Below are 21,754 nucleotides of genomic sequence, written 5' to 3'. Positions count from 1 at the left end.
ACGCGGTGGCTGCCGAACTCGATGATGCGGCCGTTCTTGGGGAAGATGCCGCCGTTGGCGAAGCAGCCCACGTTGTCGTTGATGAAGTCCATGGAGTAGAGGCGCTGGACAAGCGCAGACACCGTCCGCTCGCCGGCGACCTCGAGGATGCCCGCCCGAATGTGAACTCCTGCAAGCGCCACTTCATGCCCCACGGTGGGCGCCAACTGTCATCGTGGTGAACAGACAGATGCCATAGGATGGCTTGAGTTGGGGCCGAATGGACGCTAGAGGATTCGGGGGAGGGTTTGTGATTAGATGGGATGAACTTCCGGATGGTTTCCTCAAGAACTTAGCCAAGGCTAGAGGTTGAAGAAGAAAGACATAAGGAAGAACTCGCTCTAGATCATCTTCTTTATTGATCTCCACATGTTACAAGTTTCTCAGTACAAGGGCTTAATTATGCGTACATGTGTTCGTCGCCTATGAAGAGGGCTGCCCCCTCTCCTTATATAGGGGAGAGGGTGGCTTACAGGGCAAGAAACCCTAATGGCATCTTTGACTAGACAAACTACTTTACAAAGTTACTTTAATCATGGATGACGCCGGGGTCCTCTTTAATCAGGGAGGCCGACGTTCTCCGGCTTCTTTCTTCGTCATCCTCCTCTTTATCGTCAGCCCTTCGTTTAAAGCTACTTTGCTTAGCTCATCTTTGTCTTCTAGCTCTGGAGAGGATCTTTGACCAGTCCTGCCGACTTGCTCTTGTTTCCGGTAGCCCGGTGTCTTCTTTACCCGGTTCCGGCATACCCCTCTTGGGGATACCGGCTTAGCCTCACTTAGCCAAACTCTTATCTTTGTGCTCCGGTATGAACATTAAACTGGTATCTTGATGGCTCAAACCATCCGGTTTGGCATGCCTTTGGCATACCGGGGGTCATCCCCCCAACACATCATCCTCCTCCCCCTCCTTTAGCGCTGGAGGCTCAGAAGGACAGGCAAGCTCTGCGAAATTCTTGCTGTGGTCCATGGTGGAAAACACCGCCGCCTGCTGCGGCTTGAGCGTGATCTGGCGATAGTCCTCGTCGATAGAGCAGCCGACGATGAGGTGCTTCCCCGGGAAGTCCTCCAATTCGTCGCCGCCACGGAAGTCCACCCGCGCCTCCGGCTCCATCTCGCACCATTTTCTTTGCTGACGGAGGCGGTGTCGAGTCCACAGCGTCCTCCTCCTTGGGGCGGTGGTGTTGAAGCGTCCTTCGAGACGGAGCCGAAGCGGTGTGCCGCGCACCGTCCTGGATGATGACACTGCCTGAAGGATGCACGTGCACGATCGAGGTGCAGCCACCGGCGATTGACGAGCCGGTGCGTGAGTTGCGCAGTGCCGCCATCCTTGCTAGCAGCCTCCGTAGCGGCGGCGCCATGCATTGTGCCTACGTGTAGAAGAGGGGCACGCACACGTGATCGACGACGTGGATGCGGGGCCTGAAGCCGTACTCCGCGAGTGTCACGTCTATGTCGCAACCTTGCCACCATGCCCGCCGACCAAAGCGATTGAAGCGGCCGGCATTGCGGTCGGCCGAGCATGCAAGCTCGATGCTGCGCTCGTCTTGGAAGCGCCGTGGCCACGCCGGGATGGTAGGCGCGTTCGCCGGCAGGCTTCGCTCCACCGATGTCATGTGCGCCTACCGCTCGGGATGAGGGCACGCGTCTCCAGTCTAGGTGCGGTGACCCAGCATACCACTGCATGTTGCAGTATTGTCGTGGTATCGTCACGGCATATGCCATAGGGTGGCTAATCGAAGTGGTTCCTGAGGGATCTCACGGCGGTATCCGGATGCGGGTATGGGCACGAGCGGCACGGCGACGTACCCAGGTTCGAGGCCCTCCGATGGAGGTAAAACCTCTACTCCTGCTATGAGTGTATATGATGATCACACGATACAATGGTGCTCCTAGAGCTGTGTCCGGCTGCTCCTGGAAGGCTAAGGGAGATGATGGTCTCTCTCACAGGGCAGCTCTGTAGGTAGGTGAAAGCAATAAATGATCGATCCCCTGCACGAGAGGGGGTAGTGCGGCTTATATAGGCACCGGCACTTTACATATAAGACCCTATAGTTTACTGGCCGGCTCGGCCGGCTCCGGCTCCCGCTCCTTCCCGAGGCGGTGACGTCAGGAGTGGTTGAGGCATCGTGGCCTGTCCCATCCGGCTGCCACGGTCAGCGGTATGGAGAGGAGGTGTCCCTGTCTCTGTCAGCCACTGTAGCCAGTACGGATCGTCGTAAGCCCTGACGGCCTGTCCGGCGCGTGGCACTATTGCTCCACGCGTGCCCGCGCTTTACGGAAGATGAAGTCAGCGTGGACTTTGGGAACCCGGATCACCAACCCGGTTCCTTCCAGTGCAAGACTCGCCAGCCTCGAGTCGGTCTGAGGTACAAACCCCAGTCGGATATGGCTTGTAGAAGCCGGCCCAGCTACAGCATTGGTGGCCGTAGCCAGGCCGACTAGGACCTAGAGCCTGCCGGCTTCCGGACCAGCCGGCCACGGCGCCAGCCGGCTGCTCCTCAGCCGGCCTTTGCCGCGAGCCGGTCAGTGGCCAGCCGGCAGCTCCGCGTCCATTGCCCTATCCGGGGTCTTCCCCCCGACAAGTATACAAGTCGTTGATATGATCTTCATGAAGGGACTTCTTCACAAATATCACATCCCTCGGAGTGGTACAACAGAAACATTGCAGGTCATAACGCTCCATATTATATTACAAACATGGTCTTAACAAGTTGGTATTCTCACAGGTCCGATGAGAACACCCTAGGATATTACTTAAGTACTCTTACAACTCAAAGTTAAGAGACATGATGAGCTCAGCAACTTATTTAAGTAAGCCACTATGCTGCTCGCGCTCCGAGATGTCTAGGGTAATACTCTATTCCTTCGCCTCAGTGTTGTAAAATCCGTAGACTATCTCATAGTCCACGCCTTCAACTCCTCCTGATAGGTCTGGCTCTTCGTAGACCAACTCGTAGTCCCCTTTCGGTGCTCTGGTACAGGCCTCCTCTTCATTGTCACAGTCTAGCAAGGGTGTCGAAAGAAAGTGAGTACAGAGGTACTCAGCAAGTTCAAAAGAGAAAAGGTGTGTGATGCACTAGCAACGACCATTGATCCGAAAATCTCATGTCAATGCACGTTTCACAAACATTTCTTCAAAAGGTTTATTTTATTTTGAAAACTATGCCCGCCAATCTTCACAAGTTGATCAGAACTTCACGGAGTTCCTTTTCTGCTGCGTTCGTAGTTCCCTTCCCGGAACTGGGAGTGACAAGCCACAATTTGATACACTCTTCAGAGGTGCGTTACTTTTCCCATAAGAGAACTTATCCTTGATGCCAACCGGGCGTAATTGCCCGTCCACACTTCCTAAGTGTGAGGCCTGTATAAGAACCAAGCCAATCACTGCCTTCTCCACGACCCCGCATACCCACCCTTTTGTAAGCTGTCATGTCCTTTATCTATAGGTAGACTGGCCCATGCATTTGTTCTCGCCTATACCATTAAGGTAGGCTGTTCCGAACAATTCTTATGCCCTGCCATATACACTATAGATAGACTAACCCGGACAACCCTTACAATCCATCATAGACCTTTAACAATTCTGTCCTCTCCTATATCTATTGGTAGACTGTTATGGACCACTGTCCTCACTTTTACCAATAGATAGACTGATACGTGCAACCCTTATCACTGATCCGTTGATATGCGAGAGGAAAAAGATACAACTGACTTCCCCAGAGCCATTATAGATCTCACGGTTAACGCGAAATGTACAGCGCTAGAATCACTAGACGGCATTGGTGATTAGTCCTAAATGAATAGAACCCTTGAAATGGAACCTCCACCATCAACACATACCATGGTTCAATTGCCAACCACATAGTCATATTCATAATTGGAAAAGTAACATTTTGTTTTCAATGCAGGAGTGATAAGTATATTGCTTTGCGAGTGAATTGATAGAAAATAATTAATATGACATGAGCAAGAGTGAACTTGCCTGGTGACTGCGAGATAATGTAGTTCGAAGGTTTGGATGGAACCTGGACCTCGGGTTCTGAAAAGAAGCATCATTGTTCGATAAGGACAATGTTATAAAATACAAATGGTGCATGCATGCATGATTGCATTGTTTTATGTTGAATCCCTTTCCCGGAGTACTTATTAAAATTTAGATGATTTAGGTTTTATTTTAATATTATGCCTTAGGCAGTAATTTATACTCCTTTAAGGATAAAATTATATTGTTTTCTTATTAAAGAAAATCTAAGCTTAATAGAATTTTCCTTTAGAAAATATTTACCTTAAATGAAAAGGATTGAGAATAATAAAATATTTATCTTTTTGGAAATATTGCATTTTGAAAATAATAAAGTTATTTGGAATTTTCCTTGATTTAAATATCCAAAGAAAATTGCAAATTTGACTTTTAAATTTTAAATTCTCATAAAAAATTCTTTGATTTGAATTCTCATTGTTTATTGCATTTCATCTTTTTGGTAAAGGAATATTTTCTATGTGTTATTCATATTTTTCTTGAATTTTTGGAGTTGTTTAGGATTTATTTGAAAATTTTATAGTATAGGATTTAAATTCAAATTTGAATTGATTTAAAACCTAGGGCAAATGACCAAAATACCCCTGTCCCACTGGTCAGCCCATTAGGTCAAACAGGACTAGTTCGGTCCGAACCGACCGCGTCGGCCCCCCCTCTCTCTCTCTCTCTCTCTCTCGCTCGACCTAACCCTAACCCTAGAGCGCTCTGGCGATTCGTGGCGATGGCGTTGCCGCCACAGTCGCCACGCTCTGGCTCACTCTGGCCACCTCTAACCACGCCACCGGTCACATTCGAACCCCCGTGCGATGATCTATCGATCTATCCAAGTGGTTTCGCCAGTTGCTTCATCCTACTCCAGATCGCCTCCGTGCTAGATCTGGAGACGAATTGCCTCCGGTAATTTGATGTCTCCGGCGAGCTGCAGTCGCCGTCGTTGATGCTCGCGTGTGCATGGGACTGTCCTGGCGCGGGTGATACAGTGGCATCGCCTGTGCCGTCGTCCCTAGGGTGTTGTGCTGGTGGTTGGGTTTGTCGGCGTAACGCCGGCGTCTACCCTGGACTTGCAGCTGCTGCAGCCGCGCGAGCACATGGCTCCCATGGTGTAGCCTCTGCTTCCAGGCGCATGTAAGGTTCTCCTCTTCCTCCTCCATCTCTGTTACCTCTCTGTGCGCCTCCATGGTTATATTGTTCATCTTCTTCTCTCCTTGCTTTCCTGATGATCCTAGGATCATGCAGGAACACCTCTGCTGATGCCCTTTGCATCCATTCCTTCCTCTCTAGTCTACTTTGGCCAGCCATGCCATTACTGGCCACTGGCCAAGCGTGTGCTGTTGCTATGCTGCTCATTGCTACTTCTACTGCTTCCTGCTACTGCCTGTTGTACTGCTATGATATTTGATGCCATGTCTAGGCTTACTGGTGCCATGCTTATGCTTGTCTAGGTCTACTGATGCTTGATTGGTTGCTGGTGGTTCTTGCTGTCAGCAGTGGCTAATAGCTTGAAACTTGTGATGCCCGTGGTGCTCTTTTGTGACTTGTACATGATTCAATTGATCCATTTGGATCAATAGATGCTAGTAGCTAGGCTCTATGACTTGTTTGGCTGCTGCTTCTAGCCATTGGCTAAGCCTCCCAGCCTTTGCTGGTTGCCATCTGGTTCACCTATGAAGCTTACTGGTGTGTGATTATCTATCTGGATGCCTTGTGATGCTACTGGTGCTTCAGTAAACCTCATGTGCATGTCATGTTGTTCTCATGTGTTGATTTCTGTCAGTTATAATTGATTAACCATGTGTTGGTAATGATTCATTTGCATTAACAGTTGCTTATACGGATTCCAGTATACTTTGGAATGAATTTGTTTGTCTGAACCATCATGGTAATGAAGACAAACTTGCTTGTGTGGCTAGTTTTCTTGCTAGGCTAGTGTTGTGACCTCAGTAGCTTGCTACTGCATCTGGTTGCATCTTATTTGGCTATCTGGTGGGTGTTATGAAAAGATAAACAATATCCACATTTGGGAATCATTTATATGAATGCCCTGTGGATGCTTTTGATGAAAAACTGGGTTGATCTGATGGTTTAATACACCAAATGGTGCTAGGTTAACTAGTTGGCCACTGTTCTAGTGTCTTGGATGGCTAGTACTAGATCTACTTATGCATATCCAGTAACTAGGTCCCTAGTTCTTGGTCTGGCCTCCTCTTCCTAGCATCACTTGGTAAATACCAAGTGATGACATACCCTGTAGAGCATATGCTCCACACCAAGTGTGTGTATGAGCATGCTTATGATGGATTTGATCATAAGTTCAATCCAGGTATGATTTATACCTTGTTCCAGCTCCTAGATAGATATTTTGTGTTGGTGCAATGCTTCTGGATTGTTGATTTGATCAACAGCCCTTCACCTCCTAGCTCCTGGATGATCTTGCCTTAGGTCACCATGATCTATGGATGGTTTGGTTTTGTTTTGGGGTTGGTTCCCTGGATGATCTATGGAAATGCTCTACTGGTGTGTTCTTGAGTTGTTCTTGCTGTTCTTCTTGCTGTGATGAATGATCCAACCCTATCTCTAAACCACTATGCTATATATAGCACAGGGAGCTGCTCTCCTTGGTCGACAGCACTTGTGTGTGTGTGTGTTGTGCTGTCCATCCCTTCTTCCCTTGCTCATGATGGAGAAAAGCTGTTGGGCCTCACTTTGGCTTTGGTTGGGCCTTGATCCCCCTGCCATGGCTTATCTCATGCTTTCTGATTATTTTTACTGCCAAGTGTCAATGACACTTGTTACTGGACAAAACCATTCTATTTGTTGCTCTTATGCAGGTTTCAAATTGGACAATGAAGATTTGATGAAGAATTGAGTAGAGGAACAGTTCATTGATGTAATCTTCATTTTCTTTCTTATTTCTGTTTCATATATTACATTTATTGTAATATAAAGAATTCTGTAATGACAATGTAATGTGTGTGTATGATCAATAAAGCTCAAGGTTTTATTGATGAGATTTTATATAAATTTGATATTCACTTATGAATTATGTGTGTAAATGTGATGTGCTTTTCAATTATGAATTCATAATTCACTTATATATTGATCACTTTATACTTCTATTGTTTGAATTCAAATTTGAAATGCCAAATAAAACATTCTCCCCAAAACCTTAAGTTTCAAAAGAGGTCATGTCAAAATTCATAGCACTCACATTGCTCTAACCCTAATAGCAACGAGAGAGAAACCTCGATCCCTCTTAGGTTTTATGCAATAAGGCGCAAAAATTTCCCCCGTTTTGCGATGAAATGCACATCCCATTTCTAAATCTACCCTTCGTTGGTCCTATATTCTAGGATATTACACTAGGCGGCGGTGGCGGTGGCAAGGCATAGCCGGCATTGGAGATGTGCCACCTATGCGGCAACTTGAACTGGACCGGCACCGGGATGCGCTGCGAGTAGAGGACGTCGGCCTCGTCGAGGCTAAGCTGCAGCGACCGGAGCCCGTTTCCGCGGCATTTGAGAGATTAGTGGTGGAAGAGAGTAGGGTTGGACGACGGGGGAGAAGAACATCGTGTTGGTGGTTTTTAAGGTCGGAGGACTTGCATTGAAGGTGCGTGGGGGAGGTGGTTTGACGTTGTGTGTCCAGCCGCCTCCTAGTCATAACCGCCTTCGTGTCGCCTCGGTTCTCGAGCGATGCAATTGACGCCAACGACCGTCCAGTACGTGTCGTTTTTAATGCGAGCCACCGCCTCCTATCGCAGCCAAGGTGGCCCCACCCACGAAAACCGTCGTGGTGCTTGGCGCCGGTACGCCCGATTCGTGCCCTCTGCGAAGGGGCTGACACGGGGTTGCCGGCGCTTCTATTGGGCTCGAAACCACGCCGACGCTTTTTGAGGCGCGCTGGTGTGAGCCTAAAAACCGCGTCGGCCCCCGAATAGCTATCGGGGCTGTTATCGAGGCATCTCCGGTGGAGATGCTCTAGCTACCCCAAACCATCCGGCAGGCTCCTGAACAATGTAAGACTTATTGCTCCCTCCATTCCTGAAAGTAAGAGCATCTCTAGCCGCGTCCCCCTAACGGTGTCGGATCAAGCGTTTGGGGGACGTGTTTCCTTCGTGCCACGTTTGGGGGACGTCGCTCCAGCCGCGCCTCCCAAACGCCGCCCCCCAAACAGAAATTCAAATAGTTTACATTCAAAAGAGATCGTTCCCGCCGAAGTCACCGCGATCAGAGTAGCCGCGATCAAAGTAGTAGGCGCGCGATCATATTACAGACCGGTGGTGCAAGCTAATAAGACGTAAATTAGAAGAAGGGGTTGGGCGACGCCGAAAGCGCATCCCGAGTCGACGTACGCCCGTCGATCACGACAACCTCATCGTGCTCTGCCTAGTGTGCCTGCTCCGTCACCGACGGCGAGGCAGATGCTGATGTCGCTGACGCTGGTGTACTAGCAGACACTGTCACACACGCGTCTACTGGTGCCGGCTCTTGCTCCGGGGGCGGGGTTTCTACCGCTGCCTCGGCCGCTGCCATTTTGGCTTCGATGTCATCGAGGATCATGCCTTTGTAGAAGTTGTGCGCCGCCCATGTTCGGGGAGACATTCCAGCTGTCGGTGCGGTCTGCAGGGACATGTCCTCCTTCCGTTTCTTGAGCTCCATCTTCTCCTCTTGCCTCTTGAGCAGCACCACCCACCTTTTGTCGGTCTTTTTGTCGCAGAAGAGTAGGGTCGAGGAAACCTCGGTGAGGCACTGCGTGATCGACGCCTGCGTCTTCTCGTTCGACGCATCGTCGGCCAAGGCCGCCTTGGCAGCCTTGTTATTGATAGGGCGCCCTCCCGATGTCGCAAGTGGCACATCCAGATCAATGGCATCTTTCCCCTTCGATCTTGAATGACGCGTCAACCGCCATTTCTTGTTCTTTTTGAGCTTGCTATAGCAATGCATCAGCTCGAAAGACTAATTCCATTCCGAGTGCTTCCGGTACATCGCCATGGCCTTGTCGAACTAATCAAAGGAAGCGCAATCAGATCGTGATTACAAACTAGGCGCTAAAGATTATCGTAGAAAGAGGCGTACCACGTCGCCGATGTTCGCGCCGCTGTCACCTCTGGTCTCGGCCTCGTTATGGTACCCATGGAACATGTTCACCGACGGATGATGGCCCATCGCGTCGACATTGCCTTTTGGCTCCTCTTCATTGTCACTTTGCGGTAAGCGCTGTTGACTAGCTTGCGCTCATCGAACTCTGCCTTGATCCTCGCCAAATACTTCCCGTACTTTCGGTTAGCGCCGATGATGGAGTCATGGCTCACCGTCGACCACGACTCGCAGAGACATTCATCCTCCAGAACCTTCCACTTGGTGCCTCGTGTGCCCGAGGCCTTCTTCCTCTTCTTCCTCACACCGGCCGCGTCAACCTCCACGAGATCATCTACATGCTCTGTGGCACCCGCGTCCTCGTCGTCCTCTTTGTCGCCCCCCTCTTCGTCCTCATCATCGTCGTCCTCCGCCCCTTCCTCCTCCTCCTCCCCCTTCTCAGCAACGGTGCCCTCGAATTTGAGAGGACCCCTGCGGCCAGTGAACGGGGCGCCGTCCGCACCAGGGCCTAGCTCGCGCTGGGGCGCTTGGTCGTATGCCGGGGAGTAGAACACAGTGTTGGGGTTGAAGCTGCCGTGCAGCAGGGTATCCTCGTACCGCGGCAACAATTTTGGCGTCACACACACGGGAGTGGTGTAGGGGCCGTCGTTGCAGAAGCCGGATGTCGATGGGGACATCACTCCCGGAATGTATGATGGCCCCGACGTACTCCATGGGCTCGCGTTGCTGGCCGCGGCAGCGCGTGCTGGTGCGCACACGCCACCACCGTCTTCTTCTCCAGCTGCGCCACCATCCATCCCCTCTGCTCCGCTGTCGACAGCTTGCGGCGCAGTCAGTCGTGCTGGCACTGATCCTCGGTCTAGCCTTCCGGCTTCTTTTTCGCAGCCGGCGCCTTCCGCGGCTTCGCAAAGGGCACCTTCGGCCCTTTCGTCTCATTACCCGTCGACTTGGTGGATGAGGAGAGGGTAGTGGCGGCGGGAGGGACAGAGACGGCGGGAGGGAGAAATGAATCAGCGAGATAGGCGGTGAAATATGTTGGGAGGGCAGAAATGCGCGGCGGGAGAGGCGCGATGTGGCGGGAAAGGCGCGATTTGGCGGGAGAGGGGGTCGAATTTTTATATGCCGCTGACTCGTCGAGCCCGCGTCTCCTCGTCTCGCTTTTCGTTGTGTCCAGCGCGCCCAGAGCATTCCCTGTGTAGCGGGGACAGAGCCTTTGGGGCGCACGGCTGGGAACGAAATTTGTCCGGCATGCCCCAAATCCCTTTGGAGGACGTGGGGGACGCGGCTGGAGATGCTCTTAGGCCTATAATTTTTTCAAAAGTCAAACTAAAGTTTTACCATGTTTTAGAAAAATGATCAATAACTATACTCCCTGTGCGGAAGGTTTAGTCAAACATGGTTCTTGGTTTAGTCAAACAATTCAAACAAGTACCATACGTTCTTGGTTTAGTCAAAGTCAAACTTTGGCAAGATTGATCAAATACGTAAAAAAAATACCGACACCTAAAATACAATATTAGTATTATTAGAATAATCATAAAATATTTATTCACATTGTATGAATTTGGTATTAGGAATATTTCTATTTTTTGCTACATACTTGGTCAAATTTATAAAGGCTGACTTTGACCAAACATAAAACGTAGGGTAAATAAAAACAAATGAGCATTATATTGGTATCGTATGAAAATATGTTCCCTGATGCATCTAATGGTATCGATTTGGTACTGTATATGTTAACTGATTTATCTAAACACATGGTCAAACTTTACGTGCTCTGTTTTTTTCTTAAAAAAAATACACATCTGAAAAACAATTACATGCCTTACTCTCATGAACAAAAGGGAGTATTGTGAACATTGATTTACTAATTTATCCACCTACATGTAAAATGATACTTCCTCCGTCCCAGTTCGCAAGACAAAGTTCCAAAAAATATTTGTCCCAAAATGCCTCACCTTCTAGGCACATTTGTATTTAATGTGGGAGTAAAACTGATTCATTATTGCATGCAAAAGACTCCTCCTTTCGTATCCCACCAATTAAAGGGTAGAAAATAAAGTTCTTTTTAATTTCCCAATTAATTGCAGTGCCGATGTTAACAGTTTTACGTGGAAATTTAGAGCCAATGAGAATTCACCTTGGGCCAAGATATTTGAAAACTTTGCCTTGCGAACTGGGACAGAGGGAGTATAAATAAAAAATGAACATTGATTGTATGTCAATTAATTTCATTAATTATGGTTTTTCAATGGACAATTTATTTGTATCCATATAAAAAATATCATCACATGGCCATTCATTATTATTGAACATTGATGGAACAATTGGTATACATCCGTATATAGAAGATACATATATCAGCAAAAATCAATGCATTAAATGTTGACTTATCCATTTTCAAGATGCATTCTAAACATTTCTATATATAGGAGATGCTCCAATCTATATATTGGTTATCCAGACACATTAAAGTAACCAAGGAAGTAAAGAACCACGTAATTCTTTTTTTTCAAGAAAGACGCTTCGTTGTGTTCATGGGTTTTTGCTATGTTGTGATATCAATATTTCTTTGTTTGTCATTGGCACCGTGGTACCTCACTTTTGTCGATTCAACATATGTTGGTGGCAAATTACGAAAGAATGGCAAGGTAAAAAACTCTACCTTTAGCGCTTTCAACACACATACAGTATTTCTAAATTTGTGTTTTTTCCACCATGTTATTGTATCCACTTGACCACTTAATCGATTAATCCTAATAGTTATCAATGTTGAATCCAGTCATAATTATTCATGCTGAATTATGTGCCCAATGAAAGATTATTGAAACATGTTAACTTCTTATCTTCCAGGATCTTCACATAAAAGTTATGCTAACTATCTAGAACTTGTTTTTGCAGAATACTACTATTTCAAGATCCATACCTTTATTTTTCGCACAAAGAAACAAGTTTGCAGATGCTATGGGTACCACTATTTCACATGTAATCCCCCACCCACCCCAGTCTCTCTTTCTCCCTTCATCACTCTATGTATCTCTCTTGATTTGGGTAATGCTTATTGATTCGTCGCTAGCATTGATGTCTCACAGATGTCAAAGTCCATTCCAGAGACTTCCATAAGTTTATCGTTTCTAACATCTTTTTTTTTTGACGTAAGAACACTTATATTATAATAAGCAGCAGGCCACCTCATTAAAAACCTTCCAGTCCCCTTAGGTACCCTGGTAAGGAAAAGAGTGTGTAAGAAACCTGCTGCCAAAGATTACACAGTGTTCATACAATCTGCAGTGATCAGATCCCGAACGCAGTCAGGGACTGAATCACTCATACAACCCGAAAAGCCAGATTTTCCTAATTGTGCTAGAATATGAGCAACACCATTCTGACTCCGATCCACTTTAGATAAGGAGATATCGCTGAAGATCTTCAACAGTTCCCGGGCCTCTAAAATCGTTTCTAACATCTACTAACAAAGAATGAGCATTTTCTTTGTTGTATGTATTGGGAGGGTTGGCGTTGTATTGGCTTGAATGACAAAATCTCACGACATTGATAGTGAGACGATCTACAGATTTGCATTTGGAGTATAACAGTTGTCACCTGCGGCGTTAACTTTACTACATGCATCGAGTCATCAGCTTGTTAATTAAATTTTAATGTATTATGTTCTGATCATTCACTAATTTAATCTATACTTGTGTATCACTAGTATGCAATGTGGCACACAGAGCTAGGCAAGGTTTATGGTCTTCGAGCTGAAATGAGTATATGGGGTTCCCCAAATCAAGAATACTCTCAAGAATCTGGAGCTGCCATACAGATCTATTGTTCAGACGGAGGAAAATATAGCTTAATCGAAGCTGGATATCACGTACAAACATATCAGTTGTTTTTGTTAAACTCATCTGCTTTTCCAGATGATGCTATATATATTTGTTTAACTTGTGGTTTACCTTGCAGGTTTCTCCTTCTTTGTACCGTAACAGAGATGTCCGCTTCTTTACATACTCAACGGTAAGTGTTCACGACTCCCCTCTAATAAAGTACTCCGCACATACTCTCTAGAGGTCTGCATGCAATCATCTTTTATTTTATTTATTTACTCGTTGAAGTCATTGCTAGACTAAATACGGACCTTTGTACGTCCACAATAAGTCAATAATACAACACAAGTTTCCATTTCTCATTTCTCAGAAGGACACCAAATCAGCAGGCTGCTACAACCTAGAGTGCGCAGGATTTGTTCCTGCAACTGGAGCTGCTCTACGGCCTGGCCAAGCCGTTGCACCTCAATCAACGTATGGTGAAGCTGACCGCTACATCAGGCTTAGCCTGAACAAGGTACTCCTTTTCCCCAACGAGACAATCTACGAATTTGCATTCGGAATGTATGCATTAGCGAAAGTTGTGCAGTTTTTACCCCTTGTAAATTTTGTGCACAACTGAGTCCCGATCGTTAGCATTTTTTCTCCTAGAAGCTTTATTCCCGCTGGTTTTTCTCACGGCAACTAAGGGCATCTCCAGTTAGACCCCATATGGCGTCCGATACCACTCATTTTTCGGCCCACATAGAAGACCACCGGCACGGTCACGGAAATGGGGGCCGGTTGGCTTTCAGTTGTAGCCCCCATACAATCGAAAAATTAAACAATATTTTATCGTATATGCGATTTTAAAAACTAATCGTACTCTGTAGTACATGTCTTCGAAGTCATCGTAGTCACGGTTGTCGCTTGGCGCGCGCGGCTGAAACCTCTCAGGCAGCGGTTGGGCAAGCTGCAACTGTTATTGTGCACGCTGTAGGGACCTGAGACCACAGAGGCTACAACCTTGGCCGTGGTTGCCACTGCGTGCATGGTAGGCCTGCTCCACCTTCTCCCACCATGACCGGGCGTAGTCCACCGGCGCCGGCGAATTGGATTCGAGGGAGATGCGTATGGCAGCACGTTGGCCCGGATACACCTCCGGGTCGCCGGTGGTCTGTAATGGTGCACGGCCATGGCGTACTCCGGAGGAACCTACCACTCAAGTCGTAGCCACACGAGCCAAAGATATATGCGTAGAGGCGAGGGCTCCCGGATGGCAAGGCTGCCGCACCTGCTGCCACCATTCCTCGGCTGGAACTGAGGGTAGCTCAGGCGGGGTAATCGCCCGACATGATCTGGTCCATCACGCTCTTGAGAGTCCGACCACCCTACCATAGCCGGCGCCGGCCTCGTTGTTGTTCACAAGAGGTGGTTCATCCCCCTCGTACCTGGTGAGCTTACTCTCCTGCTGATTGGCGAAGAAAGCGTCCCAAGTCGCGTCGTTGTCATGATCCCAGTGGGGATCCATTCGCGGGTCGGACGTGACCGTGACATAGTAGTGGTGGGTGATGGCGCACAACAAGCCACACCTTGTGGGTTGGGAGAGACCGGCACGCCTCCGGCGCTCAGCCTCCATCCGGCCGGACCAACACAGCCAGCGGCGGCCACGACGCGCCAGGCGCCCCCCGCCCAGCGGCCAGACGGAGAAGCTCCACGCCGGCCAGCCGCCACCGCGACGGCCAGGAACCACCGCGCCGCCGTGCGGTCGCGGCCCGCCCCGACGGGCCCGCCCTACGCGCGGGAAAGGGAGACCAGAGGCGCGCCCGAGGCGCCGCTGTCGCAGCCACCGGGCTGGCCACTTTACACGGCTGGAGGAGCTGCTGCTGAAGCCCACTCCGCCGGACTTCGCCACCGCCAGATCGGGAGCCGCCCCGTTGGACCATCTCGCGCGCGGGGAAGAGAGATTCCACCGCCGCCGGCACCGTGCGGGCTTTGCCCGGCGGCTCACGCCGGCAGCGTTGGCCGGGGAAAGGGGGACGGGGGACGGCTGGAGGGGAGGGTAGGGGCGCCCCGGACACCTCGGGGGAGGGGGGGCGACGGTAGCGGGGGGCTTCCTTCGCTTGTTAAGGTTTCAAGAGATGATCCCTTAGCTAAGGGAAGACAACTTTCTCTCTCTTCATTTTCTCTTTCCCAACTAAGCAAAAATCGTGGCATCTCTAAGAGAAGGCTGACATCACCGCATTGTACGTGCCCTAAGATCTTAGGAGGGCCCGTATATAAAACTTCGCAAACCGACCAGACTGTTGGGACCAACCGTTTGATATGCTTTAAAATCTTTATTAGGAGGGGTATCTATAATAACTAAATGAGAACAACCCACTAAGGGTAATTCTCTCAACATGCAGCTATGCCACCTCATCAATCTTCCACGTCATGCTTTTAAGCCAGGTCATCAGTTGGTCCAATTCAGTTTCTTTCACTTCAAAGTCCCATTGATCTCCTTCCTCTACGACCACATGTTTGCATTAAGTACAATATATCTTTCCACTACTAATTTGAAAAAGAAACTGATTCCTAACTGACGGACATGCGGAAGGATAGTGGCGTCATCAAATCATATTTTTTTCTCCTTTTTTCCAACGCACCATCTTCAGTTGCCTTTGGCCTCCATTTACTTACCTTTGGCTTCCATTTACTGGAGCATTCATGGATTTTCTTCCTTTCGTCTTCCCAGGAGGACCGAGGGGATTGTTCTATATATAGAAGCTGCTCTAGCGTTCCATTCCTTCCTCTTCCCGTGGTCTTCTCAAGCAAGAGATCCGAGTTTTTCCCCACTCCGCTATGATTGGAAGTTTATGCTGTCGTGCTTACTGCTCAGGTATTGGCTTGGGGACGACGCTTTAGAAGGCCAATCTTACCGCCTATCTCTGGTTGTAAAAAACATCATCGCTGACCCTGAATCGTCAGTAACAGGGTTGGTAGCATCCTGCTAGGCTCCAAGAGGGCATCTGCTTCCGGACTGGCCTGCCCATGGTGCAGCTCCTTTCTCCAAGGTCATCGTCTAGCAGTGCCTTCGCACATCTATTCTTTTTTTTTCTTCAGCGGGTAGTCTGTTATTTTTGTCCATATTGTGAGTTTGTGACTCATTCAGGCGACTCATCCATATCCGATGCATACGCATTCACCCTGATGGTTGATGCTCAACACTAAATTTCTGTATTGTAGATTGCAGTAGTACGTGCTATGCTACTGATGTTGCTTCTGCCTTGCAGATGCTTGACAAAATGTCGCTTGGTAAAAGTTCAATGCATACCCATTCACCTTCATGGTTGATGCTCATCATTAAATTTTGGTATCCTAGATTGGTGTAGTACGTCCTGATGTTGCTTCTGCCTTACAGATGCTTGACAAAATGGTGTTTATTACTGATTACTAAATTAATTTTTCATAAAGAATTTCTATCAATTCTGTAATTATTGCTGGGCATACAGTAAAAGTATTCCATGGCTACATGTTTACAAGCATCCCCGCAGCAACGTGCGGGAAATCATCTAGTATATAAAACTTGGCAAACCTTTTGCTAAATGGGGTAAGTATGATGAATAGTTGTTAAATGAGGTAATTACTGTAAAAAACAAACAAAATAAGGGGTAAAAACAGGAATTCACAATTAATTATGTGACAATTAAATTCCTAAACGTGGGGCTTTATCAGAAAAATAAAGACTTACGTATTAATTTACATAATTAGATGGATGCTAATTAATAGCTTATGGTGTGTTTTACTATGAGTACATGGATGGTAAGGATCTTTAACTTTGATCATGAATTTATTCCTAATAATCTCATTCTTTAGACTTCTATCATATCAAAATATCTGGTTATGACCATGAGCCATTGTTGATTGTATATAGGATCCAAACACTGGAGACTGGGTATTGTACCGGCATGATTTAGAAGCACCGTCATTTTTGGGGCATTTTCCAAGTCAGCTTTGCCCGGGAACATTGCGAATACAGGCATTGACTGGATTCGTGAATTACCTAAGGAACACACATGGTCCTCCGATGGGTAGCGGACACTTTCCGGATGACGAAGATGACAAGAAATGTGCATACTTTAAGCATATTAAGATCTACGATGCTAAAGGTCATGCTTGGGACCCAATTACAACTCGCATGATCTCTTTAGTTGACAGGGCAGACTGCTACAATGAAACTGACTTTACAGTCGAAATTAATAAGGGCTACATTTTCTATTATGGTGGACCAAGTGGTTGTAACGGTTAACGCCATAGCCCTTTTGGTTATTCAAATAAAGAATAAACTTGTTTAAATCTCTTACAAGTCAAACACCATGAGGCCGGTGCATCCGCGGTTTTGAGGCCGGTTTGAGACCAAACTGTGCCCAGATTTAGCTGGGGGGGGGGGCGGGCATGGGAGGCCGGCTGAAAGCGTGATAAACAAGATAGTTCAATTGGCTGTTTTGAGATCTGAAGCCTCAGTTCCTCGGAGAAGATCACAAAGCACCACTTGTGGGGCCATTCGGCCACCGGGCACCGGCCACGCCTCCTCCACCGAGATGTACTCTTTGGCATCTCGGAGGGTGAAGGTGACATCGCCGGTTACAACGTGATTAACAAAGCGGGGGATGAAGTAGTGTCGAAATAAGGCCACGTTGGGAATAATCCACACGCAAGCCTCATAGAGATGTTGGAACACCGACATCGTTAGGAGGCCGTCCGCGTGGAGGTGTGACAGGAGCAGGCCATACTCCTCCAAGACTGCCACCATGAACGCAAAGAGCGGCGACACCATGCCCGCCATGAGGAAGCACGAATACACCTACCTGTATCCGTCTGCTGGTTCGGAGGCGTCCGGTTCGGTAAGGGCATCTCCAGCGGCGCGACGCTGAGCGACCGTTTGCGTCCGCTTTGACCGAAAATGCGTCTGGCACCCTCTCCAGCGGTGCGACGCAAAGTGACCGGGTCGTCCGCGGAGACGTAAACCTAGCCCAAATATGCGCCAGGTTTGCGTCTCCGCGGACGCTGCGCGGACGCGCAAAGTGTCCGCTCGCGTCTCCACCGGGCCTGCCTAGCAGCGAGTCTGCACCGAGGGCACCGCTTCGGCAGTCAGCGCTTCCGCGTCTGCGCCGTAGCCTTCGCCATCAATGGCGCGGCTGCCTGTTCTGCGAGCGCACTGGCGGGCGGCGGCTGGGCTTCTGCGCCGCCTTCAATGACATCGTATCCCGCGCGCGGCCGCCCTTAAAAGTCCACCGGCCGCGTCGCTCCTTCGCCCACACCACACCTCCACTCGCACCACCACCGCCGCAGCGCCATGGGGAAGAAAATGACTTCGAGGCCTCCGGCAGCGGCACCAAGAAGATCCCGCTCCCCGTCACGGTGGGGAGGCTCATGCACGGTAAATGGATGCCGTGCGACGATGCCTGGTCCGGCGTGCAGCTACCTGGCGGCTGGCGGCTCAGCTGCCGTCGGGTACCCATCCCCCCAGTACCTGCGTGTGAGCCTGATCGGACCGCGGAGATCCGGCGTAGGAGGCGGTATCTGCCGGCGGACCTCCGCGCCGATCCGGCGTATGCCATCGACTCGGAGCTTTGGCGTACGTACCTGTCCACGGAGACGGACAGGAGACGAAGGGCAGGCTTCATGGGCGACATGGATTATCCCTTCGGCCCTGCACCGCCGGCTCGTCGTCAGCAGGCGCCGACGCGTCGTCAGCAGGCGCCGACGCGACGTCAGCAGAAGCAGCACAACGACGCCGACGACCGCGAGGACGACGATGACGACGAAGCCTACGCCGCGTACGACGACGACGACTACGTCGAGGCGCTCGCGTACCATAGCGAGGAGGTGAAGGACGACAGCGACGACTAAGTCGATGTCGTCTTCCACGAATGGCAGCAGGCCATGGCGGAGGGCCGGAACTTCGACTTCCCGGAGAACATGACGGACGACGAGATGGCGAAGGTCGCCGTCCTCGTCTCCGAGTACGACGCGCCTGTGCAGCCACCGCTGCCCCGCTACGCCACCGCCGTCATGCCGCCGGGCCTGTCGGCGGATGAAGCACTTCGACAGGTGCTCCTGGAGTCGGCGGCGCCTCCTCCACCGCCGCCACCGCCGCCACAGCCTTATCCCTGGGCGCCTCCTCCACCGCCGCCACAGCCTTATGTCTGGGCGCCTCAACCGCCGCCACAGCCGCAGCCCTGGGCGCCTCCACCGCCGCCACAGCCGCAGCCCTGGGCGCCTCTGTAGGGATTCGTAGCATAGAAAACAAAAAAATTCCTACCGCAAGAACGCAATCCAAGCCAAGATGCAATCTAGAAGACGGTAGCAACGAGGGGATGAACGAGACTAACCCTTGAAGATTTCCAAAGCCTACGAGAGGAGGCTCTCGTTGTTGCAGAAGATGATCACTTGCCGCTTTCAAAAGCGCGTAGAAGATCTTGACGGTGCCACAATCAGGCAGCACCTCCGTACTCTGTCACACGTTCGGTGTTGATGAAGATGACGTCCTTCTCCCCGTTCCAGCGGGCAGCGGAAGTAGTAGCTCCTCCTTGAATCCCGGCAACACGACGGCGTGGTGGCGGTGTCGATGGAGATCTCCGGCGGAGCTTCGCTAAGCGTTTGCGGGAGAGGTGGAGGAGGTGGGGCGGCTAGGGTTTGGGAGAGGGGGTGGCCGGCCACTATGGGGTGCGGCCAAGGCTATGGCTTGAGGTGGCCGGCCCCCTCCCCTTGTCCCTCATTATATAGGTGGAACCCCCAAGTGTTGGACTACAAGTCTTCGAATAAGACTGATACGTCCAAAACGTATCTACTTTCCCGAACACTTTTGCTATTGTTTTGCCTCTAATTTGTGTATTTTGGATACAACTAACACGGACTAACGCTGTTTTCAGCAGAATTGCTCTGGTGTCTCGTTTTTGTGCAGAAATCCAACTTTCAGGAAAATCCCCGGAATTAATGCCCAAGGGCTTATTTTTCCAGAAGAATCACGGAGCCAGAAGGGCAGGCCTGGGGGAGGCCCAGGCCCCCCAGACACTAGGCCGGCGCGGCCTGTAGGGGGGGCGCGCCGCCCTAGCGTGTGGCCCCCTCGGCTGGCTTCCGACGCCCCTCTCTGGACTACTTAACGCATTCGACCTAAAAACGCACAGGGGTTAGACGAAATCGCCAGAAACCGTCCAGTACGCCGCCACCATCGCGAAACTCCCTCTCGGGACCAGAAACTCCGTTCTGGCACTCCGCCGGGACGGGGAATTGGAGGAGATCATCGCCATCATCACCACCGACGCCTCTCCATCGACCAGCCATGTTTCCCCCATCCATGTGTGAGTAATTCCCCCGCTGTAGGCTGAAGGGGATGGTAGGGATTGGATGAGATTGGTCATGTAATAGCATAAGATTGTTAGGGCATAGTGCCTAGTGTCCGTAATTGGTACTTTTATGATATTGTTGCAACTTGTTATGCTTAATGGTTGTCACTAGGGCCCGACTGCCATGATCTCAGATCTGAACATGTTATCAATTCATGATGATATTCATTGCTTTATGATCTTACCTGCAAGTTGTATAAACGTATTGTTGTCCGCAACCCGAGGCCCCAAAGTGACAAGAATTGGGACAACCGGAGGGGAAGACGGTGATATGAGGATCACATGTGCTCACGGAGTGTTAATGCTTTGCTCCGGTGCTCTATTAAAAGGAGTACCTTAATTTCCAGTAGATTCCCTAGAGGCCCGGCTGCCACCGGCTGGTAGGACAAAAGATGTTGTGCAAGTTTCTCATTGCGAGCACGTACGACTAAATATGGAACACATGCCTATTGATTGATTAGTACTTGGACACCGCTTTATTATTATCTGCAAATGCCCTGCTTTGATTGTTACATGAGTTTCTCTCATCCATGCAATGCCCGTTCATCCATCCCTGTGCCTACAGTATTTTAATCCTGCTGTTTATTATAATCACTACTGCTGTCTTTGTTACTCTGCTGCTGATATTTCACCACTGCTACTGCTATAAAACTGTTACTACTGATAAACTCTTGCGAGCAAGTCTGTTTCCAGGTGCAGCTGAATTAACAACTCCGCTGTTAAGGCTTTCAAGTATTCTTTGTCTCCCCTTGTGTCGAATCAATAAATTGGGTTTTACTCCCCGCGAAGACTGTTGCGATCCCCTATACTCGTGGGTTATCAAGACTATTTTCTGGCGCCGTTGCCGGGGAGCATAGCTTTATTTGCAAGTTCACTTGGATTGATATTGTTCGCTGCAAATTCTCCATCATGGGTAAACCTCGCGATACTAAAGTCGCCATATTACCATCCACTACAAGAAAAGGTACAACTCTGAGTACCTCTGCTACTCTTGATTCACCATCTGTGATAAGTAAACTTGTTTCACCACCACAAGCTTCAAATGCTGGTACTTCTGCTGAATCTGAAAATTCCTCTTATAATTTTGATGATGCTTCTGCTGTGCTTGATAATGATGGTTCATTAGGATCTTTTCTAGATGCTACAATTGCTAGGTCTAGACAAATTGAAAATACTGAAACTCCTAATGAAAATGCTGCTACACCTGTTAATTCACCTGAGTCTGTTGAATACTCTAGTGATGATCTTGATGAAGATTATGTAGAACTTGATGATGATTTCATTGATAAATGCAATGCTACTACTGATGCAAGTAATATTAAAAAGCTTCTTGCACAACGTGCTGTTAGATATAAACTGTCTCCTGATCCTAAATTTGCCACA

At 49.2% G+C, this 21,754-nt stretch overlaps 1 protein-coding gene across 1 annotated transcript; it reads left to right on the top strand.

The window, feature by feature from the left end:
• The first annotated feature begins 12,079 nt into the window (after window positions 1-12,079).
• Window positions 12,080-17,271, top strand: LOC127298227 (protein neprosin). The gene is made up of 5 exons (XM_051328140.2): window positions 12,080-12,159; window positions 12,887-13,048; window positions 13,138-13,191; window positions 13,372-13,518; window positions 16,897-17,271. The coding sequence occupies exons 1-5, from the start codon at window positions 12,139-12,141 to the stop codon at window positions 17,269-17,271; spliced, it is 759 nt and encodes a 252-aa protein (XP_051184100.1). The 5' UTR covers window positions 12,080-12,138.
• Window positions 17,272-21,754: the final 4,483 nt, after the last annotated feature.

This window comes from Lolium perenne, chromosome 5 (genome assembly GCF_019359855.2).
Source record: "Lolium perenne isolate Kyuss_39 chromosome 5, Kyuss_2.0, whole genome shotgun sequence".
Lineage (NCBI taxonomy): Eukaryota > Viridiplantae > Streptophyta > Magnoliopsida > Poales > Poaceae > Lolium > Lolium perenne.
The sequence above is the reverse complement of the archived record's forward strand: the minus strand, read 5'-3'. Positions and strand labels throughout refer to the sequence as shown.